General features: G+C 42.5%; 1 protein-coding gene across 2 annotated transcripts in view; it reads right to left on the bottom strand.

Annotated features, from left to right (window-relative positions):
• Positions 1 to 20531, bottom strand: part of SH3RF3 (SH3 domain containing ring finger 3) — a 259257-nt gene that overhangs the window by 47189 nt on the left and 191537 nt on the right. For both annotated transcript variants that reach the window (XM_054846908.1, XM_054846898.1), the window contains exons 4-5: positions 13753 to 14121; positions 1463 to 1563 (exon numbers count right to left, since the gene is read on the bottom strand). In XM_054846908.1, the coding sequence (XP_054702883.1) occupies positions 1463 to 1563; positions 13753 to 14121 (470 nt within the window). The remainder of the gene's footprint in view (positions 1 to 1462; positions 1564 to 13752; positions 14122 to 20531) is intronic.

Genomic DNA, 20531 nt, shown 5'->3' with positions numbered 1-20531 from the left:
TTTCACTGTTCTCTAGATGTTAGGTGTGAAACTTCACCAGCAAACTCGCTACAACTGAGAACAAAGTGTTAAAACAACAATCTGAAATCTCACTAAATGTAATAGCAAGTTATTCTGGGCAATGTGAAACTGTGAGGCTAAAGATTAGGGAGCAGGACTTAGAAGAAGCCAAAATGTTTATAAAAAGTTCCCTAAAAAAAGGCCTAAGTGAGAAGGTGGCTCATGTTCTTGGCCTCGGGGAGCTGCCTGTGACTCTACTTATAATGCAGAAACCCCAGGGCTCTGTCTAGGGCGGTACCTCCTCGGTTCTGCTACAGCTTTCAGATAACGCTTCCTCTTTGACTGGAACTTGGCTTGCAAATGCAAAAAGACAGACTGGATTGCAAGGCTGCTTCACGGGGGAGATGACAGAAGCAGTATGGGAGGGAGAAGAGGAGGCTTGCTGAGGCAAGGGGGACACAGGGGCATTGCCAGAGAGCTGGAAAATGTCCCGGTTCAGCAACTAAACACTATAAATGCTGCCAGTTACTGCTTCCTAGTCTGGGCGACATTTGAAATAAATTTGTGGCCCACTATGTGCCACACAGGCTGCACAGGGTGACCATAGGGTGATGATGAGATCTCTCTGTAGAGCAGTCAGTGATGTGTGGTACCCCTCAGGTATGAAGATCTCACCTTAGTAGCCAAGAACAAATTTGTTTTGGTTCTGTTCCAACTCCCCTATTCTCCTTAAAGCAGAATTGCTATGTTACTTTAGGATTTTATTTGTGAATTCAGACCTTGTTTTAGCCACATCATAAAGCCCTAAAATACTGGTGTGCATATGTTTGTGTGTCTATATAGTTCTACTGCTTTCACAAGGTATATGTGAAGAGAGGAAAGGGTTCAGCAGTTTAACTAGACAGGTACCAGATAAACCAACCAGGCTAGAAGAGATTTATTATAATGAAGTGTAGTATTTTTGTTCTATATCTAGTCAACCTTCTATTATTCCACACACTATTCAGTAAACTCATATGACCACGATACTTTTGCACTTTAGAAGTTCATACATTGCCTTGTTTATGGCACTGAAAAAAACGCAATTGGGTCATTTTTTTTTTGTGGTTAATGATGAATGCATTGGGTGTTTGATTGCATGGGACTACACCTTTTTGAAAGCTTTAAATGAAGGAAGAAGATTTTCTATAGCTGAGAGGCATTCCATTTGCTTCACAGTGATTCATACAGCTGTAATAAATATACCAGGAGTCTAAGAGGGCTCTCAGACAAAGGGGGAAGTCTTGCCTTTCTCTACTCATTTTTCACTTTCAGCAGAGGCTGGGTCATGTACGAAATTGCGATCTCTCTCTTCTCAGAATGCTCCTGAGCTGAGATTCAGGCTTTCAGATTTCAAACACATGCACACACATGCACATGATTGGAAACAAAGAGTACACAGTGACTGAGATGAGCTGCTTACATATTGAGGGGGAGCTGGACCTTCGGTGGTGTTCCCTGATCTCCAATTATTGCACTTGTCCTGGGACCAGTCACCGTGGCTGTTCCAATCAAAGAGGAATCCTGAAAATACACAAAAAAGAACATAAAAGAATTAAGATGAAGCCCGTCATTTCCTAAAATACTATGGGGTAAAGGCATATAGGAAAAAAGTCCTGTCTTCTATGAATTCCCAGACTTCATAACTTCCTAATACTGCATTAAAAAAAGACATCTTTTAGACTTACACATTCCAAAAATACATTTCTGACACAAGGGATATTAGGTTATTAACAGCATTTCCATGTACCTGTCAGAGAAATTTAGTTGTACCTTGCGTGCAGATCTTAAAAGTTTTAGAACACAAGACTACTTGACTGCTTTGTAAAATCAGCTCAACATGTACATCTCTGCAATAGTACCATCTTTGGTAAAAGTAACCTTTTCACCTTAAAAGCTTGTTTTAAAATTTGTACTCTTTTGGTTAATGGTAGTGGATCTATGGAGAAGAAGATACTATTCAATTTCCAAGATGCAGTCTCATGTCTGTATACTGGTTTTTATCATCAGAAATATTCTCCCCCTTAAGAAAAGGGTGACAACACAACCCAAACCAGGAGTAACTCTGAATGGAGTAACTAGGAGTCCACTCCTCTCTTAGCACAGCAAATAAATCCCCACTCTCATACAAAGAACTTGGCAGATCTTTTCCAGCTATTAATGTTGAAAGGCAATTCTAAATGTAATCATTCATTTTTCAAAGCTTAATGCTCAGCAAAAGTATGAAGGGCAAACTCTTTTGAGCTGTCTCACCAAAGTCCCTATTCATCTATGTCAAAAATGAATCCTGACTGGAAACTTCTCCTGAAGTAATGCCAAGGCCTGTAGCAACAGATCTTTGCTGCAAAGACAGGGCAGAGCTGGGCTGATGGAACTTGTAATGGTTTACCTGAGCAAAAGACTTTTTAGTAAGTCTAACCAAATGCTGCATGCGCATCCATATGCAGAATGGCTCTACAAAGTAGGATCCAAAGTTTATGCAGAAATTGCAGGTTCGGACAGAGCCTGTTACATACAACAAAGATTCTGAGCAGTTCACAGACCTCGAGTGCAGCTTTTCTGTTTCCAAATGCTATCTAACAAACAGTAAATATTGATTTATTTTGGGAACAGGAACATAGGGATATTTTTTGCACTTACAAATGACACTGAATTAAACCAAGACACAGATTGCTACTTAATTAATGGATTTCAAGGTCACCTCATTCCAAAGAAGCCCACATAAGTATTACAGTGTCATGTCTTGATATTGCATTGCTAATCTGTGTTGCTTTGCTGTATATTAACACAATATCATTGGGAAATCATGTAGCAAAATATGAAGACACTGCCCTGTGATTCCATAGCTTTTGGCAATAAGCAGCAAGCTGTCTCCCCTCTCACTGACATCTACGCTTAATCATGAAGTCGCAGTGGCAAATACATCTCCTTTTTCTCCTTATTTCCCCTCACTTTCTGGCTGCTTGCTCAAATAAGGAAGGTTCCAGGCAGCTCTTAGTGTAAATGTGTAAAAGTAAGCATTCGTTCCAGTTCTGTGACTAAGGCTTTATTAATCCTGCCTGTCACGTCAGTAAGATAATATCAACTTACAGAAAAAAAAAATCAATCCACCCGAAAATGTGGGGATAGGTGGAGAATGATCCCTCATTTGTTATTTTGAGTTGGTCAAGGGGGTTAGGGATTGCAGAAGATGCTGGGCAGAGACACTCGGCAACTGCCTCACCCAAGAGTAAGTGAGAAATCAGCTGGTTCAAACTTCTTCATGTCGTACCACTAGTGTACGCCTGCTTTGAGCTAGAGAAACTGCCTCCAAGAAATCAGAAAACAGATTGGTCCCCACTCTTTCCTGGTAGGACAAACCACTTCGTTTTTACCTTATGAAAAAACAGAGCTGAGTGAATAGCCTCTGGGTGCAACCGTAAAGGCAGAGAAGATCACAGCATTGTAAGACATGTGCTATCTCTTCCTTAACTCCTAGGATCCTCTCTCCACACACCTCAGTGAAGGCAGAGTTTGCAGAGGTGCTGCTATCCCAGCCAGGAGTGCCCACTGCCCACACCCTGGGCTAAGCCAGCCTGACTCTGCGGAGAGCTGAGCTCAAGTCTGGAGACCAACATAGCTGGCTAAGCATCATCTATTTGCTTGTTTGCACCGGCAGTGGTGGCTTCTGCATCTTCTATGTTACTGGAAGCATGAGCCCAAGTACTTTCTATGCACTATTACGTTTGTGCTAACATACAATCCTAGGGATTAGGACATCATGTAATTGTCATTGTGTTGCTAGATGACAATGTTGCTTTCTTCTCTTGAATAATCCCAAAGAAATGTCCATTGTCCTGTATGTTCTCTATACACCTGACGTTCAGTTTCTTGCCTATGGTCTGTTACTGGAATATTGCTGCATCTGGTGCCAGGCTGGGGCCTACAAAGCATTCATTTTTACCACTTTGCACAGCCTAGTAGCATATGCATCCAAACTCTAAATCTGCTTCCTGATTGTGCTCCAGTTTTTCTTTAGCTGCTCTCCCCTGCAGGCTTTGACACGATGGTGTTACCTGCCAGTCTGCCTATGACCCCACTTTTCATCATCAGGTTTTACTCCACAGGACTCACTGGCCTTCCACTGCATTGAATTCAGCTCCTCTGTTCACATCTTGGCATTTACTTTCACACAAGTATTCTGCTCTGCAGCTTCATCTGCCTCTGTGCTCGTTGATGAATTCTCTTGGTGGCTGCCTGATTGCTGCTATGCATCTGAATGTTCACTAGCTTTGCATTTAAACTACAGTCCCTGACACAGTTGGCGAAGGCTTTCTAAGCCTCGTCTTTCAAGGTCCTGTTCTCTCTCTCTTATGTATCACTAATTAGCTCAAATTATAAGATACAGTATTGCTAAATTATTCTTCAAGATAAGATTTGCAATAAGATTTGCAATAAAATTTGCAATAAGATTTGCAATAAGCAAGAGACTGAGTTTTGTGAAAGAATAATCTTCTATTTCTTCATACTTTTGAATTACCTTTGTTGGAAGTTTACCTTTCCACTTTCCATTCCTACAATTTTATGTGGGTCTCCCCAGTTACTAGTAACACTAATAATCCTCCTGGATAACACAGCATGCCTTTCTCCACCCACAGCTGGTAGCAGGGCTTAGTTTGTTTTCCTTCTTTATTTAGCCCTGGAGCCAGGTTGTACTTTTGCTATTGTGATCTAAGGAACAAGGTATTAAACATGTCTTCCTTTCCTCTTCACCTGCTCAGGGGAATGGGAATCCGAGACGACACTCTGATTTTTTTGTTCTCTTCTTTGATACCTTTTGGGAGGTCTGTGTGCCACATCCTTCCTTTCTGACGGCACATCCCTGCGTGATCCACCTTCTTGTGGCACCAGGCACACAAATACAGCCAGACACAGGCATTACACAAGGAGGGCCCCCACACTGCAGCATTCGCATCTTAATCCTTCTCCCACCTCTGCTACTCACCGTTGTTAAGCCTTACCTGGAAGGGGACGTATCTGACAGCCAGGTTTTTAAGAGGCAGGTGGGCACCTATTAATAAAAACAGGCACCTTGCAGAGTTTTCTCAGGGAGGCAGTAAGAAATACTTCACTGTATGATTCCCATGGATTTTATTGCAATCTAAGTAACAAGAGTCACTTCTGAAAATGCCATTTGGTGCCCCTCTGTATCCTTATGAGCCTCTAATGCCTTTAAACATTTGGCCATTGAGTTTCCAGACGTGACCTGCTGGGTAATCACACTGTAGCACACCTCCTGATTAGAAGGCCGTTTACTCTAACGGTGGTGTGCAGTTTTCTGAACTAGACGCTGCCAACTCTCATCCCATTTACTTAGACCACTAAGCAGCCAAATCCGACTTCTTTATGCTCCCACTCCCATCTGACATCCTCCGAGTACCACTTACCACTGCTGATATTGTCAGCTCAACAGCAACAGCTCTTCTCTTCCAAGGGACAATACAGCCCCAGCTGCCAGCCAGCAGGGAAAAGCGGCTGCCCAAAGGCACGCTGAAGACAACCTCCAGATACCTCTGCACTAATTCCTGCTTCTTTGTGCCCATTAGTAACACAGCAATGTCACCTCTACCGCGGAAGGCTAAATCTTAAGTAAAACTCCTGGACTACACATGGGCACAACAATGCTGTGTGACAGGTATCTCACTCCCAGCTCATGCTGTGCTGTTTTATTTTACCACCAGCTACTTTGCAGTAGTGGGTGATTGGTGATTATGTGCCCACGGGCAGGATAATAATATAAAAGGACTTTGTGTCTGTAAACACAACCACCTCCTTCTGACCACTGGAACATACCCCTCCCTCCCCCCAACTCAAGCTCATGCCTTACAGAAACTCTACACATGCCCTGAGTCCTCCTTAAAAATTGTCTGTTTCTTTCTCCCAGTCTCTGTGTTGGCTCTTACAAGGAGACTTTACGCGAGGACCAAGAATGAAGAAAGGCTCTGCACAAAGGTATCTTGGGGCTTGGCTAAACTTGATCTAGTCCTAGCAGCAGCATGGTCCTCTGAAGCAAAACAGCGGCAGAGCACGAGGTCTCTGCTCTCGGTCCCCACACAGCATTTCCAACACCATTTTTAGATATGTAAGTCACAGCACCAGGCACCGTTCGGGTGTCATGCAAAACGAAGAGAATCAAAGCTAGCAGACAAAAATGAACTTTGCAGACGACTGTCCAGCCTGTGGGTCAGTGTTTCCTGGTGAGAGCAAACAGTCTGACTTCCTCAGAAGTCACCGCAATGTGTTTTAGCTCAGATGGCTCTCCTTCCTCCTCCAACTTATAAGTATTATTTGCAGGAGAACTACAGGAGCATCAAAACAAATTGCACTTTAATGTATACGTAATGATATATTTCTATTACAGTTTATAGCATATACTCCTGGGTAAATAATACACTGCTGAGGTGTTGTTGCCTCTTGTGTCAGCTCTGGCATATATTTAAAAGCAACCAGCCTGGCAAAACATTAGTGACAAGCCCACAGAGACCAGGAAATTAAAGGTAATAACCACTCATCTGGGCTGAAAATTCATCTCAGATTCATTCCCTTTCTCTCTTCCCATCCACATTTCTATGAAAGCATAAGAATTAGTAGTCTGGACTTCCAGCATAAACTATCTTCTTCTCTCCCTTGTAGTTTCACTTTAGATTTTCACCAGTACTTTAAGGCCACGTTTGTGGTTTAATCTGAAAAGACGTGGTGCCTGTGGGGATTAGTGAAGCGCCTCACAACAGCACAGGACTCAGTCTTGGAGGTGAGTAGAAGTCATGAAGACAGTGATAAAACTAGGAACAGAGTACAATGATATTGCAGGTTGCAGCAGCCTTCACAGAAAAATAATTGCTGCTGCTATCAGACGAACGTTCTTATCATCTAGAAAATCACCAACCAGAAATCTCTATTTTGACTTCAAAGCAAATCCAGCACTGTCTCACCACAGGGCACTTATCACATTCATTAATTCACAGGAAAATTTCTTCTAATGTCTTGAATGCATATTTACAGCTTACTTTAAATTTCTCTTTAATATTACTTTAAAATAAGAGAAAAACACTCAAAGATTCAACTCACATAGGTTGACATACCGTCCTCTGGAAATATCACAAAAAATAGGCTAATGGTCTTTAAGATTCCTGTGACTCGTTTCTCTAATTCACTGACTCCATGAAACAATGACTGTGGCAATCACTCCAGGCCTTAATGTTCCTAGAAATAATGTATTAGCACTTAATGCATGGTACTGTCACCAAGCATTGATGCAAAGTGTTACACGCAAGATCAAGTAGCCTCATCGAATGCTAATTACCAAAGTGGGAGCTGAAATGGACTTACCAATTCTAGAGTAAGACTTTTTCTTCCATAATGGTATGTGTGTAAAAACCAAAAACAAATGTGCATGGTAACAGCTGCAGCTGCATCAATAGCTGCATAAATACCCAGTTCCTTCCTGCAAAAACTGGAGCTACTTTCATATGATTTAGCATTTACTGAGGGGTTCTTAGAACCTGTAAGGCTCTGTGGCTGTGGATGAAAGTGAGGCAGAATGTCATGCCAGCCTGTTCTAGCACCACGTCAGCCCTGATTATTTTTTGGCTCACAGTAGGCCAAACGCTCTAGACCGTGTCTTCTGTGAATACCTCACGGAGCTACGCAGAGAGCTGGAGGAGTCACATAAATGTATTTCCTGAGATTCCATTTCCACTATCCTGCAAAAGAACGGCTGCAAGTTGGAAGAAAAAAACACAACAAATAATTTTTGTCATCTTCTTCCAAACATTCATCTGACATTACCATCCATAAAAGCACTAATTATTCTGGTTTGCAGCTTCTCAGTTCTCCCAAATGAGGACTAATTAAGCATCATGTGGACAAGCATCATGAGAATTATATTTTATTCAGCCTTGTTTCTCTCTCATACTAACCCTTTCAGCACTGAGCACCAGCATCTAGCTCTCCACCATGAGGTTTTAAACGGTTTTATAGCAAATAGTTTCTTGCAATTCTGGGATCAAAGAACATGAAAAATCAAATGCAGAGAGACAGGAAAGCTTAAAGTGAAAGCTTGACCTGTAAAAGATGTTAATTTAATCCCACGTTGATAATTATCCTTTTGATAACTGCACAACAAACTCATTGGGATCCTGTGCAATGCCTCCTGTAGGAAGTCCCCCTCCAGGGACACAGGAGTGGTAAACAAATAAACAAAACCCCAAGCAAACAAAAAGGGAAAATATACACTGTAGTAATTTCTGTTAAAATGTCATGCATGTACACATAGCATGTGCCGGATGGACAGGATTTTGTGGTATAGTATAAATACCAAGAGAGTGCCTTGCTTGCTCTTGAGCCTTCCCAATCAGTAGTTGACTGGCAGGTAGTGTAAAGCCTCTGGATTAGCCCTGTGCAAAAATTATTTCAGTGGCAAAATGTTTTTGGGTTACTACCCTGAGGAGCATCTGGAAAAAAATATTTTGTTTTTGTTTTACAGGCAATAGGGTTTCATGCACAATTGAATAAACACCCTTCTAAAGCACAACCTTCTCTTCCTGGATCCTGTAAAAAATTAGGTTTTGTGGTTCTTGAAAAATCTTTCAAAATGTATTTGTGATGAGGCAAATTATAGGATAAAGAGAAGACACTGTCTCTTAACTGGTAGTTTCTGAAAGGGGATTTTGCTTTGACCTGCATTCTCAGTAGCTTATGTAATCAGTCAATAGATGGAGTCAGCTCATGTGTCTCATATTTACAAATAATGTAATACAAATCTCAAGATGCACAGAGTATATTGAAAGTCCTATTGGTAGCCAAAAAAAAGTGCAGCTTACATGCTTGTCCCAAACTCTCTGCTTAAAAAAACATAACGCCGTCCCACCTACAAAACCCCCAACAAAAGTCCTTTATAAGGTTATTTAAAACAGAGTTGCAACAAACAGGCAATGTTTTGATCCAGTTTTAAATAATTTATAGTAGAACTGGGAATGTACAAAGACCGTGGAGTAGTTTAGGTTAGACTTCAGCAAAGTCTCTTATGCTGTTTTTATGACATATTTTGATCTAAATGACAGAAACACAGGTCGGACTAATATTACTTCTCTTTTGCCATTTTGACCAGTGTAGCCTCCTGAGATAGCTGCCCTCGGTTTCAGCTGTCTCACTCTCATTAATGGATGTCCAGTCAGCTGTCATTCACAATCAGCGGCAGAGCAGGTTGGATAGAATTTCGGCTCCAGAAAGGGCCTGAATTTCTCTTCTGTTCTCAGAGACTGTTGTGCACTTGAAAATTCAAGGTTCATTTTTAGTCTCTGTATTTTATATATAATCTGTATGCTTCTCATGGCCAGCACATTTAGGTTATCAGGCAAAGCTCAACCAGAGTTCTGCTATTACATTTTCTCAGCTAAAATTCAGCACTTCTAAATAACTGATAAGGAGTCACACTTCCAAATGATTTATATAGCAAGACACCTCAAGGAAGATTTTTCATTTCAAATACTGTCACTGCTTGGGACTGGGAGCGTGCAAGAGACATTGTTCTCAGCTTTTCCTGAACATGTGGCCTCTGGTTAGGAGCCTGTGCTAACACTCACAGATACAAATGGACTTCTTGTGCATGGTGATGAGTTGTTCAAAACACACATAGAAGTTCCTTCCACTGGGAGGATCCTTTCTTCCTCACTCAGCTGTTATCCTGGTGTGCACAAAGTCACACTTCATTATTCATGAGATGCATTTTCTGTCAGAAACCAGGGGATTTGGAGCAGTACTGACCTATGACCTTTCCAAATAGCAGGGAAGAATAATTCATAAGGGGTGAAAATGGAAGCAAGATGAGCCATCTGAGGCCTAAGCACAATTACTGTCCAGGGGGACCTTCCTCGCTCCCCAGGGAGTCTCAGTTACGAACTGCTCCTCTGCACCTGTAACCTAATTCAGCTTCAGCTACATCACAGGCCCGCAGCACTACTTACTTCTTCAATAAAAATCAATTTTACCAGCACGATAGGACATTCTACATGATGGACAGACACTATTACCTTTTAGATGGAGGTCTTATGTTTAATGAGTGATACTCAGCATGCAACAAAAAGCGTACAAGAAGTAAATTTGGCTGCAAGTGAAATGAAGATCCCAGCATTGCCTCTTTGAAAAGAAATGCTTTGTATCCTGGCTATTGTGGTCTTCCAGTTACTATTTTATTCAGCTTAGCTGTCTTGAAGTGGATTCTCCTACCTTTGAGCATCCCTAGGTTTGCAGTCAATGAAGATATTTTTTAGACCATCACTTGTTTCAAAATGAATCTTGGCTTTTGGGAAACAGTTGAGTTGGTTCTACTTAAAGAATAACGAACATGTTATGGAAGGCCTGTAGTCTTCAATTATTAAATTAATGATATGCAGAAGTACTTTCAAAACATGTGATTTCATACTCTGGTCTGCATGTCAGTGCTCAATATGCATAAATCTGTGCCCTCCTGGAGAAGCAGGAGGCTTATAATAGTCTAACAACTCATAAAAACAAAAAACATGTCAGCTCGGCATGAAAGTCTGGTTTCAATTCACAAAAATTGACAAAAGCCACAGGAATATAGTACCATGCATGAAATCACTTATAAGGGGTGGAATATATTCCATATTTACTGAAACATCTAAAATTTGCATCTAAATTTTAAGTTCCTACAGTAAGAAGCCCTCAATGTCTCTGTTTCTTCTCATGTCAGCAGAGAGAAAGCAGGTGCCCCAGATGTAGGCGCCTCAGGTCTACAAGGAAAATGGATGCTTGTTTTAGGAAGATTGTTTCGCTGGGCACCAGCCGGTTGCCTGAGGTAGGGGACTGGATGCTATTGAAGAACTCCTGTAATTGAATTCTGCTTGTTCAAAGAGCAGGCTATAGGAAAACTGTGTTGAACTTTTTAAAAACATAGAACCCCTCTGCAAGCTAAATACCAATCTTGATATGTACCAGAGAAGTTCATACCTACCAAACTGAACAAAATTCTTTTATTTTTTTTTATGAGGAGATCTGTTAAATAAACAATGATAAAGTGCCTGGAAATTTCAAGGACGTGATATAAAGACACAATAAACCAAATTTAGATTCCAATGTTGAAAGGAAAGGCATAAATTTGCTAGATAGTCAGCAATGAAACTGTAAATGTGTTGTTTCCCCTATAAGAAGTATGCTTTGGCTGAATTTGCTGCTGCAAACTAGCAGAGGCCTGAGATGGTTACAGAGAGATCCACTCAACGGCTGTGACAATGACTTGCAGGGCAGAGAGGTTCCTTTTCAAGTGAAGAAAGAAAAGGTAAGACATCTTCCTGCAGCAGAGCTGATCAGGAAGTTTGGCAGCTACATGCACAGCCTTCCTACCAACCTGCCCACACTCTCAGCAACGCCCCTGAGCACTTCTGACACAGCAGTAGACTCAGTTTGCAGGTTGTCAAGATGTCAAACCCCAAACAAGACATACAGGACATTTACCTTAAAAATGCCAAACACTTTTTAGAACAAAACAATCCAAAGACAAGATTCTCACTGCCCCAAACACCTTGACGTAAGAGCTCAGAGGCCCATTGTTTATCCTACTTTGGCTGGCGTTCAGCCACGTGAATAAAAGAAAAATGCTGAACTGATTTTCTGTCTAAGGCTGCAGCATCATTAATTGTTTCAGAGCCATGTCAGGTCTTAGCAGATGGCAGAGAAGGAACTGAATTTATGACATTTTAAATTAAAATGTAACCCCTATTATTATGGGATTAATAGTTATATAAATATAGCTGCACAATTTTAACGTGCATGTGGTAGGACACAGATTCTGGACTCTAGGTAGACCTAACTAAGAAGGCTAAAAGCAGGTGAATTCATGTCAAAAGTTAACTGAATATGAGCCAGCAGTGTGCCCAGGTGGCCAAGAAGGCCAACAGCATCCTGGCTCGTGTCAGAAATAGCGTGGCCAGCAGGAGTAGGGAAATGATCATCTCCCTGTACTTAGCGCTGGTGAGGCCGCACCTTGAGTACTATGTTCAGTTTTGGGCCCCTCACTACAAGAAGGACACTGAGGTGCTGGAGTGTGTCCAGAGAAGGGCAACGAAGCTGGGGAAGGGTCTAGAGCATAAGTCTTATGAGGAGCAGCTGAGGGAACTGGGGTTGTTTAGCCTGGGGAAAAGGAGGCTGAGGGGAGACCTTCTCACTCTCTACAACTGCCTGAAAGGAGGCTGTAGCGAGGTGGGTGTCGGTCTCTTCTCCCAAGTAACAAGCCATAGGACAAAAGGAAATGGCCTCAAGTTGTGCCAGGGGAGGTTTAGATTGGATATTAGGAAGAATTTCTTCACCGAAAGGCTTGTCAAGCACTGGAACAGGCTGCCCAGGGAAGTGGTTGAGTCACCGTCCCTGGAGCTATCTAAAAGACGTGTAGATGTGGTCCTTAGGGACATGGTTTAGTGGTGGACTTGGCAGTGCTAGGTTAATGGTTGGACTTCATGATCTTAAAGGTCTTTTCCAACTAAAATGATTCTATGATTCCATGTTGGTAGTTCTTGTGATTTTATTGTTAGCCTTATAGTGCGAGGCATTTTTCTGAAGGCTGCTCCTGCAGTCAAGAGAATGTAGTGAGAACTTCAGCCCCACTTTTTTTTCCAACAGATCCACATTTCTAGCTAAGTTTGCAAAGGAAAATGTTTTATATCCCTTCAAACTAGAAAGCAAATATGAAGGCTTCCAAAGAGATATGTATTCATACATGTAAATGCCATGCTTGGGGTGACTGGGTCCTTGGGGCTGTAATAACGTTTTTTGACAGAGGGAAACCCCATTTCACTAAGGTTGATCTGAACCACCAAGACTCTTTTCTCACCCCTGGATTTTGGCCAAGAGTTTTGGCCAGCAGTGATAGAGGCATGTGCTCAGCTTCCTAGTCTGCAAACTGGCTCTGTGCCCTGAGGCAGAAGAACCACTCCCCAAACCTGTTTCCACCACGGGGCACACTGAAGTGGCTTCATTATACCCCAGCCCTAGCTGTGGTTCTGACCATGACACCCATCTGCTGCAAAAGACCCAACCAACCTCCTTGCAGGCTGGATTTCAATAATCGTAACCTGTAACAGGGAACATAAGGCCCTTCTTGTTGCCCTACCACTTGTGCCCAAATGCCATGATGGTCTGCAAAATGAGTGGGGTTTGGCATACCAGTTGTTCTGTTAAAACAGGGGAGAATAGTCAAGGCATGTTCTGCTTCATTGTCTGATTTTTGTGGTTTACTAGCTTAGAATGAGTTTTCAAATGACTCCAGCATAGGGTGTGCATGTTTTTTTCCCTTGACTAGCACAAGAACAGAAAAGCCACAGTCTGTCACATCTCTTTAAAGTCCAAATGTGTCACTCTGAGTGCCAAAAACCTGCGTGTCATTTACTTGACAAACTTGGGACCCTCACTCATGTCTAGTGCTTGTGTTGCTTCACAGATGTCCCAGTAGATCTTGGCACACACGCTGCTTTGTGCAGAGGCTGTATCCTCACCTTCACCCTCCTGCCGAGGGCTGAAAGGAGAGATGCCAAGTACTGTCACATTGGGACGACAGCACTGTGCAACCACATTGTGCAACGGTCAGCCATTTTGAAAGAAGTGAGGCAATGGTGCACTGTCCACCAAGGGTGCCCAAAACCCACCTCCACTCCCCCTTACCTGGGCGGGGGCACTGGAGGAGAGGTGGGTCAGGTCCCCAATCCTGGCAGCCGCCCGCGGGTCGCTGGAGCTGATGAGGACGGGGGCGCTGATTTCCATGGAGTGCCGGTTGCTGGCGGCCTGGGAGGACTTGTGCGTCATGCTGAGGGCAGTGAAAGAGTGGCGCTTCTTGGCATTCTTCTTGCCCTCCGCCTGCCGCTGACCCGCGCTGGCTGCCCCCGCGCCAGCCAGCGTGGAGCATGGCGCCAGACCCGCCGCCGCTGCCGCTGCCACTGCCGCTGTCTCTGTCGGCAGCGGCATATCGCAGCCGGAGGCGGCAGCCAAGCACGTCTTGTCCATCTCGATGAGCTGCTTGGCGGATTCATTCAGCTGGGTGTGGAGGAAAAGGGAAAGATAAAAAAAGTTTTAAAAAAGAAAAGAAGGGGGGATGTTAACAGCCCGTCACAGCTTGCTGATGGCACCTGCTGGACCTGCCTGGGCCTTCCTCCCTGAAGCATCATGATCCTTTCCTGGTGGCCTACCCCAGCCCCAGCCCCAGCCGTGGCCCCAGCAAGGGGATCAGGCTGAGCACCGAAATGTGGCAACTGCCCCCTGGGGCGGAGGAGGTCTGGGGTGCTGTGCATGTCTGCACACCTGCAGGGTTTGCTGCAGGGCAGATCTGCCCTGCAAAGGGGGTGCTTGGGACGGGTCCCAAAACCAGCGTGGTTTCATCATCTGTCTGCCATCTCTCAGTTGGTCAGGCAGGTCCCCGGGAAGCACACTAGCACATTTTGTTTCCCAAAACTTGCTCCAAGCCCAGTGTTACTGTCCAGCTCCAGGGTGATGCCCAATTTATTTAACTTTCTGAAGCTGGGTGAGTTATTTCCACTCACTTAATGCCAGGAAAGTCAAGAGAGTGGCAGAGTAAGCATCCAGGAGAGTTAGGCTAGAACCAGGCATGGCAAATTGGTGCACATCAAGCTATGACATTTAAAAATTGGCATTCCTGAAAACAGCTTGTCCCCAGGCTGCAGAGGCAGAGTTGAGGGAAGGAGGCAGGAGCCTCTGCATCAATGCCTCACTATTCCCAGGCTCATCGCAGGCCTATGCTTGACATTTGCCACACAGGGTTTCGATCCAGGGGAACAGCTTCCTTCCAATCCTTCCAATTTCCTCTCCCTGCCTCCCACCCAACACAGGTTAAACACTGACACAAACTGAAGGTATTTTTTCCAGCTGTATCATTTCAACTGAGGAGGAGCATGACAGCCACTGGAAGACTTACTCAGGGTCCAACTTGAAAAATTGGTCTCACCAGTCTTCACAAAGGGTTTAAAACTTGGCCTACAGCCCACAGAGACAGCAGAGCATCAGGATGTTCAGGCTAGTTTTCAGCCCTCATTCAATCCACACTCACAGATGACCTCATGCCTATAAATGCCAAAGGCAGGCCAGGTAGGACAACGCTGTCGCTGAAGCTTCTTACCTCCTAGCCACCATAACTCAATACAGGAAATCTACGCCTTACATAGCTGGGGAGTTTTTAGGCACACAGGGGTGCTACAGTCACTGATGATACATGAAGTGCACTCTGAAGTCAGCAGTGCTTTCTGCACAGCACTCACTGCCAATAGATCTTCCCTCGAGGGGTGCTAACAGCTGAGGGAAAATGCCACATTTTGCCAACAGACCTTTATATTAAACTAGGATGCACTGCAATATGTTTGCATTTAATGAATAAAAACAACATATGAAAAAGGGAGCCACGGCTAACACATACGTGCTTTTCCATACACGGCTATTCTGAGACCCACATAAACCAGAGGTGCATGTAATACTATTCTGGAGCAAAACCAGGCTATTTTTGTTTCTATAACTACTGTATGAATTACGGCAGCATCCAAGAATCTCAGTCGAGGACAAGGTCTTCTCAGGCTCTAAATAAAAAAAAAATAGTTGCTGCTCCAAGCCAAGTCAATTTAGAAATGTAATACAAGTGAAAATAAAAGGGAAAAAGAGAGGAATGGGAAAGATAACAGTAGAAGTAGGCAGTTAAACAAATGCGTAATTGAGTAGCTTTTATGACTCCCAACTACTGTCACCATGCTATAAATCTAAATAAGAAATAGATACTGCCAGCCTTATGCCAGTCCTCCTAAGTTTGAAAGCACTTCTGAGCCCTTCCATGAGGACTCATTCTGAGTAACAGGCAATAAACCCACTAACACCTAGAAAGTAAACATCAGCTTGCAGGATCCTTCATTCTGTGACAGTTTCCACCAAGTCAACCAAGAGCCTCCAATTAATGATGCTCCACTACTGTCAGACCTGCTGGGAGTCCTGCAACCATTCAATTAGCAGGCCATTTTCCCAGCTGCACTCTCCAACTTGAGACCATGCTTACAGCCAGCATAGTGCACTGCACCTGCCAATTTTTGCCAATAACAGCTGATCCCATTTCAGATACTTCAAGAATGTCCATTATTTCCCACTTCATCATGCTCTAAATTGGTAGAACCTAATATTTGCCAGCAGGCTCCAAGTTGCAAGGAAACCAGATGGTTTCCCTCCCTTAAGTAGGTGTTACAGCTCCGCTTACCCAATTGATGGAGATAGTCTAGCTGAATTATTTGAAATGTTAAGGAGAAAAGGAGAAAGATGTCAAATATGTATGATTCTTTTTTACAGCGGAAGGTGAGGAAATACTTTGCTAGTCAACAGCAAGCAGGAAAAGAATATATTTTAACTCTTTGACATAAGAAAATATAGAGTTAAGAAAAAGGAATTTAGAACTTCCTGATTTTACAACAGTGCTCCATATGGACAATGAAGTGCTCCAGCTTTTAATATCAAAACTCTGATTCCTCTTGTAAGAATTAGATTATAAATCCCACTGGCTGGAATCACACAAAAGCTGTTCTTTTTAAAACAACAAAATCCATTACTTTTTTTCAAAGCAAAACCAAGTTAAAAGAAGTCAATAAGAGAGCTAGCATCTAAACATGGAGTGATAAAAAATAGCCCTGTATTGATATAAACAGAGTCATTCTCAATATCAATAGAAGATGAAAGGCAAAATGAAAACCTCTCCCCAAAACAGTCAAGCTAATGAACTTTTGGGAATGTCAGAGTCCTCCTGAAATACTGGGAAAAAATTATTTTGGTCCGCCAAGATAAAAAATGTTTTATAGCTTTACCACTTTATTTTTGTAGAGAACTGTTTTTAAACAGCTTTGTCCATGGATGCTGGAAAGTACTTCCCAAGTAGGCTATGAATACCAGAGAAAAGGTTCTGCTTACTACTTTGTAGCAGTAAACAGTGCTGCCTCTTCGCAAAGAACTTTTAGAAAGCCTTTTTAAAACACAAAAATGTTTGCAAATTTCTTATTTTAAACTCTCAGTATGTAAACAGGCATTGCTCTCTGGTGTCTGTCATCTGATCTTCAGGCAGATCTGCTTCCAGAGGAGAAGCTTAATGGAAAGTTCTGACCCGCAGTCGGTCTCAGGAATTTGACATTTCTAGAAGGCTGTAGCTCTTACAACAACCTCTTAAACCAGAACTCAGCTTTCTCACTCATTTTCAGTCCCTCCTCTAGAAAGAACCTATGTTTGAAATTCTAGTCCTGCTAATCCCAAATCATAAAATGCCCTTGAGATTGCAGCAGGACTGATTTTACTCCAAATCTGTTCTGTAACAATGGGATGTCCTAGAAAACTTGTTAGATGATTTAGAGGGATAAGGCTTGGATTCAAATGCCAAGCCAGTCAAACATTCCCAGAAGCCTGCAATCCTGGGTCTGGGAATGCAAAACCGTGCAAGGGCAAGGCTTATAACAGCTGAGGGACGCTACCATGCAAGAGATGGGATGAAACAGTGCAGTAAAACTGTTCACAGGGTCTCAGTGACTACTGACTGCGGGTGCTGCACGCTGAGATAAGGATGCACCAGCCTCAGTTCATAAAGCTACTGTGCCTGTTTCTCAGGAAGGCATTCCCCAGCTGCGAGCAAACGTACTGGAGACAGGTCCAGTTTGTCTGGTTTTGAGAGTGAAGGAAGGCGTGTGTGGAATACCTCTGTGCACAGAGCCTTGTTCACCTCCAAACAACCTTTCCCCACAACGGGAGCAGTAATCAAGCTCCGTTCATTAAAAATTTGCTGACCTTGATCAGGGAGCCACGCTGCTTTCCCCACCACAATGCAAGCTGTCATGGCTTTGGCCTCCAGCCAGACAGCCCATGCAATATGAACTAAGGGAGAGGGATTTTTTTCTTTTTCTGGCTTTTAGATATGACTATTTTAGATATTCTACTTGAGACTTTACCATATGGGCAACAAAGGTACAAACATTAAACTGCCTCACTCAGGACTCCTCCACTGCCAAAATTATTTTTTTATTAGTCTCTAGATAAATCTCATTTTTCTGCAGAATGCATTATGGTGACTTTCTCTCTCCCTCTGTCTCTGTTGCACATGCTTGCACATACTCACATGTATGCACACAGCCCAGTTCATCCCAGTTCCTGATACGTGTGGGTTTAAAAGGGACTACCTGTAAACAGTTTCAACATATTTCTCTGTTGAGGATGAGGGGATACAGGAGAGAAACTGTCATCTGCACTGACTATCCCCACACGGGACTAAATATGCCCTTTAAATCCCAATGTGATTTCATGAACTACAGTTTCAATGGGCAGCGTTATGCACCTGCTTACATATCCCAGCTGGGATGAAGAGTGAGGAAAAAGCTAGTTCTTGTCCAGTGTGGGTCATAATTAATTCTAGGTTTAGTCCAAATAACAAATTATTACTGTGGAACTTATTGTTATTATTATGGAATGAGATAGAAACATGGGAAATTTAGGTCACATTTAAATAATTAGCCTTTACTGCATGTGCCTTGACAAATACGCCAGCATGTTTACTAATCCATGGTAGTGGCAAAATTGTTCTACCCCAGGTTAGGCCTCCGAGGGACACCTTGATAGGCAGTGGTCACCACAGCAGCTCCTGGGTTGTTGCAGTTCACTGATGGTGCTGTCTTCTGTAATACGGGCGACAATAAGTCTTATTCTGCTATTGAATACTCTTAGCTTTCTAGTCATTTAGTTCTGGGTAAGGGATTAATTTCTGACTGATATCTGACCTACCAAAGAGAGGATCTCGCTCTGTTTCTGATTTAGCAGCATACTTCAGCTCATACTTGACACTATGAGAACCAAAGTGTCAGTATTGGGACTAAAATGCCATTCTTTGCTGAATAAGGAAGGATTGCTTAAATTCTTAGTGTTACACACGTGCTTAAATGTTTTGTTAAACTGGAGCCAATTTGAACCAGAAAGTACAGTTTATTAAGACTTTCAGGAAAACAGTGCTTCATTTGCTATGTAAGCTTTTTTCTGTCTTTATGGAAAGTATCAGCTAAAGGATGGTGCTGTTCAAATACAGGTATAAGATCAGAAATATGTTACTTCATGCCCCTTTTAAAAGTGAAAAGTTGCGAAGCCCCACAAATGAATGCATACCTAATGAAAAAGAACAAATTGGTAAGAAAACATATCATGCTCAAGGTTTTGGAAAAGAACCACTGAGCAGAGCAGAAAAGAAAATTAAAATTATTAATAAAACTTCTTCACAATGTCCCCGTGAAAGACTGAAAATATTTTCACCTAGGGACTGCTAATTTTTATACTTTACAGTTCATAAATATTGAGAAGATCATGCACATCCCTATTTTATGCCTTGCAGAAACTTTGGCAACTTGGAGTTCCATAGCTGATTTTGTGATTAAAATAAACAGTCTGAATTTATTACTGCATTTTCACTTCAGAGTAGTTACTTTCAGGAAATATTAAGTTCTTATGCCCTCATTAAATTCATTTTGCTAGTATTATAATTTATGTTCTGAAGCACAGTGAGGTTATTAAGTAAGTAAGGGCATAACTATACAAGAGTCTCCTGTCTCTGCTAGGTTCCTGAGAGGACGGCATCTGTGAAAGCATTTTCATCCCCCAAAAGCAGCGTTTCAGAAAGCTAAAGCAGCTTTTCCTTACTCTTATCCCTTCTGGCAAATGCAGGATACAACTTTTCTTCAACTGTAGCCAGGTAGCAAAACACCCTGTGACTCAAATGAACATTAGGAGAAAGCACATAATACTTTACCTAATACTTCACATGTTCATTGGGTCAGTTACTACAGTGGACACACAGCAGTTCCAAGGCCTTACTAATGGAATTTTAGCAGACAAAGTTGTCCCAAAGGCCCTTCAACCAAGTCACTGAATGCATCTACAATTTTCATCTTTTATCTGTTTTGTAAATTCAGATTTAAAAATGTTTAAAGAAGGGCTCCCACGTTCTCCATGGACAGTTTAAATTCATTGGAAGCAAGCTACAAAATCCTATATCTCAATTATTCATTTAGGCACCATCTTCTAATGAAGAATCATTAGTAAGGCACAGTTTAAGAGGGAAATATTATAGGTAAAACAAAGCATTAATTAATGTTTTCTTGTTAATCTCTAACAATCCACTCTTGCCTTTTCTAATGTATTGCCAGGGAGGGATAAGCAAATGTGGAACAGATTTTCTGCAAGTGGTTTATCCATCATGGAAGATAGATTTCTGAAACCCCACACTGTGATTGAGAGCAGAATTATTCCATGCACCCAGAAAATACAAGAAGCGCAGTACATGCGCTTGCTTGAACACATTCACATGGAGCTATAGCCGCAGAAATACTTTGCTAGGACACTTCTCAAACTTCAAGTGTCCTGTTCCTCCAGTCACGAGCTGAGGCATA

Source organism: Grus americana, chromosome 1 (genome assembly GCF_028858705.1).
Source record: "Grus americana isolate bGruAme1 chromosome 1, bGruAme1.mat, whole genome shotgun sequence".
In the NCBI taxonomy this organism is placed as follows: domain Eukaryota; kingdom Metazoa; phylum Chordata; class Aves; order Gruiformes; family Gruidae; genus Grus; species Grus americana.
The sequence above is the reverse complement of the archived record's forward strand: the minus strand, read 5'-3'. Positions and strand labels throughout refer to the sequence as shown.